The following is a 7,691-nucleotide window of genomic DNA, read 5'->3' as shown; positions in this document are numbered from 1 at the left end:
GTTGTTTTACATTTGATTCATATTCAAAGCACTATTCAACATAATTATTGGATGAAAAAAAAGCAAGGTGTTTCACCAGAACAAACTATTGGAGCGTAGCTGAATCATTGACTTTAAACCACATAATACAAATGGGACATTATTTAGTTAATTGAATAATTCACACAATACTCGTACTCCCAAATAGCTCTTTAATTGCAAGTTGGTCCACACCAGGCATAATCACCCACTGGGTACACACTGGTTGAATCACGTTGAACCAACGTGGAATAGACATTGAATTTACATCTGTGCCCAGTGGGTAATTTTCAACTAGAATCAAGAATGAGATGGAATGCTTGATTTTATGCATAACACAATCACAGATATTTGCTTGTACTATCCAAAGTAATACAGCAGCAAACACATTGAATACAGGAAATCAACAGAATATGTACATGCAAAGAAAATAGCTACACATTCCTTTACTACTATGTAAGGAATGAATATACCAGCTGCTTACGTTCATGTCCACGGAAAAGCAATTTTACCCATTGTTACAGCTTAAAATTAGAAACAGCCCATGTAATACTGCCACAACAGAAATTCAATAGAGATTTATGTGAAGTCATATGCCCTAAGATGTTGTTCGTGAGCCAATTTACCCGTAGTTCTCACCTTATTACTGCCCCCTCTGAGAGGTGGAATGCAAGTTAAGACATTGGTGCACATTCCTTGATGCAAGCTCAAATATGTTGTGCTCTTAGATCCATAAAACAACTTTTGGAAAGTAATTTTCCTTAAATAGTTTGGAATTAGAAAGGAACTTAAGCGTTGAAGGATACTCTACTGGCAACATGGGATTTAGAAGGAAAAATAAAAACATAGGAAGATCTGAATGGCAAAGTGACTAAAGTGCTACTTAAGTAGTTTTTTGGGGTATCTGTACTTTACTTCACTATTTATATTTTTGACAACTTTTACTTTTACTTCACTACATTCCTAAAGAAAATAATGTACTTTTTACTCCATACATTTTCTCTGATACCTGAAAGTAATCATTACATTTAGACAGGAAAATGATCCAATTCAGACACTTATCAAGAGAACATTGCTTGTCATCTCTACTGCCTCTGATCTGGCAGACCACCTAAACAGAAATGCCACATTTGTAAATTAATGAGTGTTGGAGTGTGCCTCTGGCTATCTGTAAATAAAACAATATTTAAAAATTGTGCCATCTGGTTTGCATAATATAATGCATTTGAAATTATTAATACTTTTACTTTGATGCTTAAGTATATCTGAAAACCAAATGCTTTTAGACTTTTACTCAAGTAGTATTTTACTGGGTGACTTTCACTTTTACTTTTCTATTAAGGTATCTTTACTTCTACTCAAGTATGACATTTGAGTACTTTTTCCACCACTGTAAAGTCTGGACTAGGTAAGTATGTCATTCATACTTACAGAGCTGTCTCTGTCCCAAGAAGTTTTCATCAGAATCAACAACCTAGGCGTCCACAACATGTCTATATAAACAAGTCATCCCGATCAAACATCCCATCAATGTCCACATGAGCACCCCACCTTCAGACAGATTTCCTCCTCTTGCCGAAGACATTGTTGATGAGCTTGGCCATGGACTTAGAGCCACTGTAGCGGCGGAGGTCGGCCCGGTACTTCAGGTGATCCATGACGTGGCGGATGAGCTTGGTGAAGAGGTTGGATATCTCCAGGTAGTCCTCTGCTGCAGAAACCTCCTGGAAGTGGCATCTGTGCTCCTGAGCCAAGGCACGGCCCTCCTCCTCAAACACTTGACGGGCGTGGCACAGGTCCTGCTTGTTCCCCACCAGGCAGATTGGGATGTCCATCTTGTCCATCTCTCTGTCCAAAACAGGCACAGCATGGTCAAAAATCTCCCTTAAACTTTCCTTAAAATGACCATAAACTTGATCAAAAATGTTTCTGCTGATTCATCATGAATTTCTCTGACGTTCATCACGTTTGTCTGAATTGGTAAGGCTTTGTAAACTAGTGCAATGTTTATTGAAGCAGCCCAAAGTATCAAAGGAAAACGAACCAAGTAGGCCAAGTGGTGGCTACAGTGAAGTTACAAAGAGTTTAATAATGCAGACAGACCCTCGCCCAAAGTACTCTTTTGATATACAGTGAGGGTGACTTCTGCTTCACATCCATTTCGTGGAGTGTCAAACAATCAGGACCCAGCTGAAGTAAAATCCCGCTACACAACTTAGGCCTGACCACCCATGTCATTTTGTGAGCCATATGTGAGTCTTTATCATCTCAAGCTGCCCCAGCTCACTCTTCCACACAGTGTCCGTCGACTGGCTGCAAACTACTTTCACTTAAAGTCCTGTAACAAATGTCCAGTGGAATCCCAATAGTTCCTCTAGTATTTAATCATGTTTTAATTAACGCCTCTGAGAAAATTGGATACAAGCCGTTCTGGGGCAAATTCAATTGAGCATGAAAAATAATTTACTCATATAATTAACTATGGCGTGCCATGAGGTTGTAAATCCTACAAAACATGTTATTGAGAAGGAAAAGCCTATACTTCTATCACAGACAGCTGCCTTTTGTGTTCACTTTGTTGTACCATAGAGAAAATAGAATTCAATGTTAAAATCATGTTGGAATCTGCCACTTTAAATGGTGTGTGCCTAAACATCAGTCCAGGAATGGGAATCATTAATTCATCAATGCCCAATCCCTTCCCTGTGGTAGGCATCAGGCCCTGGGTCGCAGGTCACAGTCACTCACCCCTTGCAGCTCTCTCCCCGGGCATCTTTGATCTGACATAGGATGTTTTGGGCGTTGAGGAAGGACGTTCGGTCGCTGATGTTGTACACCACGATAAATCCATCGGCCCACTCCACCGGCTCTTCCAGGATACATCTGCTCTCTCCACTCTGACAGGACAGGGGAAAGGGGGTGGACAGATCACAAACACATCCTCACACATCCTACCTAACTTATGTAAACTAATGGGAAAAATATTATGAATTATGTTTTGGTCACTCAAAGGCTATTTTACATGGGAAATTGTCACCCCTGCTCCCGCTCCCCCTCCCTGGCGCTCAAAGGCGCCAGGCTCCCCAGCATTACACACTCCTGCCACCATCATTACACACTCCTGCCTTCCCCCGTCACAAGCATCAGGGATTATTGGACTCACCTGGACTCAATCACCTCTGTCATTACCTCCCCTATATCTGTCTGGTTTCCCGCTCTGTTCCCTGCTTCAGCATTAATTGTCGGTTGTCATTGTTTACCGGTGTGCTGATGCTGCTCCTGTTGTGTTACCTGTCTGTTCCTGATTAAATGTTGACTACCTGTACCTGCTTCTCATCTCCAGCGTCGGTCTTTACAGAATGTTGAAGCCATCATACGAAGCATTGGGGAGTGCTGGTGTTCCGGGTTGGTGGTGATGTCGGGCCCGGGGGGGCGCCACCGATGGAACCAGGGGTGCCTAAGCCAGCTCGTTGGGCTGTCATGCTCTAGCTTGCTCGAGAGGTTCTTGCCCCGGTTGGCTTGGGAAGATGCTCATCCCACGCCGGGCCTCCGCCGGATCATTGGGCTCCCACGCCTCAGCGGGATTGACAAGCTTTCAGGCCCCAGCCAGATTGTCGGGCTCCTATGCCTCAGCCGATTCGTCGGGAGTTTACGTCTAGCCGGCTTGTCCAGCACCTGTGGTTCGGCCGGCCTGTCAGTCTCGCCCAGGTGGGCTGCTGGGTGTCGGCCCTAGATGGGTTGTCTACTGTTACGCCTGCTCCCGCTCCCCCTCCCTGGCGCTTGAAGGCACCAGGCTCCCCAGCATTACACACTCCTGCCAACATCATTACGCACACCTGCCTTCCCCCCCTCACACGCATCAGCGATTATTGGACTCAATTACCTCTGTCATTACCTCCCCTATATCTGTCTGGTTCCCGCTCTGTTCCCGGCTTCAGCATTAATTGTCGTTTGTCGTTGTTTACCCGTGTGCTGACGCTGGTCCTGTTGTGTTACCTGTCTGTTCCTGATTAAATGTTGTCTCCCTGTACCTGCTTCTCATCTCCAGCGTTGGTCTTTACAGGAAATAGGGTAACTGTGCAAAACCTTTAAACTATTTAATGGAGGTTCATTTTATTAGGTAGCCTCACCCCTCAGAACTATGGAATATGAGAAAAGTAGTGGAAGATGAAGCTTTTGAGTATAAGCATGTGTTTAAATCATATCAAAGTTTATTGGTTGTGTACACAGACTTGCAGGTGTTATGGCAGGTGCAGCAAAGTGCTTATACAAAGTTGTCTAGGAGCTAGAAACGGGGCAACCTTGTCTGTCAACGCCATCTTGTCAACTTGAAAAAGACTTGCCACAGGAGCTTACAAATTGGTCCATGCTATCTGGAATCCTTGGGATGTCCCCTACGCATTGAAGTTGACATTTTCAAATGGATAAGATTAGGTAATGGTTATGGGTTAAGGTTCGGGTTTAGGGTATGGTTGTCCAAAGGAGCCTGGACAGCACTGACCCTTAGAAATTATAGTTTCAAGTTTTATTAGTCCTATGTACGAATGGTATACACCGTCCAACGAATTGCTTACTTACAGGTTCCTTCTCAACAATAATAAAAGTTAAGAATATGAACATAAAATAAATGATCCAGTAGAATATAATAAATATTTGAGCATAAGTGTAATACAGGAAGGCACGATTTATGGTCCAATATTTACAGTACACATGTTTTGGGGAAAGAGGGATTGGGGGCAAGTCAAAGGCATGTCAACAGTGCATGACTTCTTTTGTTCCATAAAACAGGAAATAAACCAGAGAAAGACATGTACTGTACAGCAGTAGTTCCCAAACTGTGGGGAGCGCCCCGGGTCGGCAGGGGGGGACTCAGTCTGGCTTTAAACTTATTCCTGAAAGTTATAATAGTAGAATGCACAAGATGCAATTTTGAAATTGGGTAGGGCATCATCAGTATTCCTCTTGTCATGTCAGTCATTGAATACCTTAGAGAGCTATGTATAACTTGCCCGAAATATCCAGATCAACTAGCCCATGTCAGCTAATGTTTTTTAACCCATAGATACTGTTGTAATTTTTTTGTCACTCAAATATCACGAATACACATAAGGCATTAGACACATTAGAATTGCAAGAAAATGTGCTTTAAAACTGTTACATTTTCTTTGCACCCTATGACAATGTGTAGAATTAGCTATAAACCTGCAAAATTCTCTCCACCAACAAGAGGGGTGTGAACAGTTTGTGTCATGAACAGTGCTTGTGCCCATAGAAATAGATGTGGCACGTGTGCACACACACTGGGGGCGCGGTATGTTCCCCAATGCTGGAAGGGGGGCCCGAGTGAAAAAGTTTGGGAACCCCTAATGCAGAGTACCATTCACACAGACCCTAAAAAGGGAATAGATGAAACAAGGCACATCCTGTTACCTGAGCCTGAGGGAATCATAATAAAACCCAACGTTTGGGAATAAAGGGTACCATATGCGGCTGCATAAGCAGTCAACATGTTCTAGTGCTGCCTGTCTCTGCTTTCCAAGGGCTGTTCATTGTGTCCAGTGTGTTCTGAGCTACAGGGGATTATCATAAACCACATCAGAACACAACATACAATATATTTCGTATGCCATCAGATACTACTATGTTAGGCATGAGCTAAAAATATAGGAATATATGCAGGGAACAGATCAAATACCTGTGAACACGGATCAAATACTTCCAAGTGTAACAGTCTTCCTTCGATGGAGAGCCTTTTACGGTATAAGGAGTCTGTAACACAAGTTCAAAGCATACTTATTGTAATAGGAAACCTGCAATAGTTCAAATCTGATGTAAATAGTAATATACAGACTTCTCCCATGAAATAATGATTACTGTAAGCCTCAAACATCCAGGCCATGATTTTTCTGATGAAGTAGACTGAGTCAATTCATTTAAGGGAAAGGTCTGAAGTACATATGGGTACCTACACATAGGGGTACCTGTGTAAACTGTAACATCAAATGCAGCCATCTTCCAGCATGTTAAACAAGCGATGACTAATGGGAACAAGTCAACATGCCAATGACTTCATTCAGAAATTATAAGTCTCCCTCGGCAAAGCATATCACATTAAACCAAAACGTGTCTTAACACGTAGTGTATGTACTGTATGTGAACTTGAAGAATCATTTGAATAGTCCAATCAGTATAGGATTACTTAAAATTCACTCACAATTAAAATGCCTGTGTGAACTTTACTTAACTTCCTGGTGGATCTTGTACTGTGCAGTATGTGTGTTTCAATTCATGTCAGACTCCCAGGGGTAATAAAGTAATACAACGTTTTACTTCCTAAGTTGATGACATTGGTGAACAGCCAGTAGCAACAGACTGTAACTGTGAATACAACAGATTGCATTTTTATGTCCTGAGAGCATATCTATATGACATTGTAAAAATACTGCCCTACATTAAATATGGGTGAGAAATCTGTGTACTCACTGGCGTTGGAAGCATACTCTCCAATGAAACGTTTTGTCAGAAACCTTACCAGAACAGCTGGAGAGGGAGAAATGTGACATGAGTAAGACAGGCTTATTAATATACAGGAAACAAAGACATAAACAACAAATAGAATTTAGGCTTGGATACTTTGGTCTTAGTAATGGAACCCTGAACAGTTGTTTGGTAAGCTAAAACAGGGCTGTTCAGTCATGGTGTTTTCCTATTGTGCACTTCTCCACTCTCCCCTCCATGTGGATTGAACACTGCAGTGGGCTTTTTCTCCTGCATCTACTTTTATTAGTTTCTACCACAGTATCATTTCTCTCTCTGAAGAGACCGAGGGTGAACATGTTCCAGTTAGCCTGAGGGATCGCACTTTCCCCTGCCTTACAAGAAAAATAATTCCTCATCAATTAGACGCATGTTCCAACTATCAATCTTCATTTCCTCTCTCCAAAACCTTACATAAATCTAGCAACTTCATTCCTCTTCTAGAGTTATGATCTAAAAACATTGTGCTTGGAGCTCATGCAGCAATCTCTATCTATCTGTCTAGGTGATTATTTCCCTCTGGTCACGGCTACACTGTAGAATGTTACACTGTTTACAGTGAGGGAAATTACATGTTCGTATGCAAAGCATAGAAATAAGCAGTTCAATTGTTCTGTTCATTTTGGAGACCTTGCAAGCCCTTACAGTCAAATACAAGAAACTAGGCAGTTAAAGAAATACTTAATGATGCAAACACATACATTATTCATTCAGACACTTACCTGACTTCCCTGCTCCCTCGCTGCCCAGCAGAGCCAACTTGATGTCATTCATATCTGCAGACGAGGTGAGCTGCTGAGAAGGACTAGCTGAGCTCTCTTTCTTGCTGCTGTCATGTACGTTAGGCGGTATCAGGATTACAACTGTGCTTGTAAGAACTGCTCAGCCACAACAGATGCCTGTGGAAAAAAGGAAAACATACACAGTGTTTCATGTCCCCTCTCACCCAATGAGGAGAGTGCCAAGTTGGATTGCACAGAGGTCACCACAACACTGAATACCTTAAGAATCTCTCTTGCTCCTTTCCAGTTAAAACATTAATAGTAACTATGGGGAGAAATGGCACTCGATATAACTTTTAAAAAATTAATACACTGCTCAAAAAATAAAGGGAACACTTAAACAACACAATGTAA

General features: G+C 42.0%; 1 protein-coding gene across 1 annotated transcript; it reads right to left on the bottom strand.

The window, feature by feature from the left end:
- Window positions 1-1,022: 1,022 nt before the first annotated feature.
- Window positions 1,023-7,442, bottom strand: LOC135557764 (ras-related and estrogen-regulated growth inhibitor-like protein). The gene is made up of 5 exons (XM_064991354.1): window positions 7,278-7,442; window positions 6,502-6,558; window positions 5,714-5,787; window positions 2,767-2,915; window positions 1,023-1,866 (listed from the first exon to the last, which is right to left on the bottom strand). Exons 1-5 carry the CDS (start codon window positions 7,327-7,329, stop codon window positions 1,572-1,574), a joined length of 627 nt encoding a protein of 208 aa, XP_064847426.1. The 5' UTR covers window positions 7,330-7,442; the 3' UTR covers window positions 1,023-1,571.
- Between the last annotated feature and the right edge of the window lie 249 nt (window positions 7,443-7,691).

Source organism: Oncorhynchus masou, chromosome 2, assembly GCF_036934945.1.
Source record: "Oncorhynchus masou masou isolate Uvic2021 chromosome 2, UVic_Omas_1.1, whole genome shotgun sequence".
Lineage (NCBI taxonomy): Eukaryota > Metazoa > Chordata > Actinopteri > Salmoniformes > Salmonidae > Oncorhynchus > Oncorhynchus masou.
This window is presented reverse-complemented; position numbering and strand designations above follow the sequence as displayed.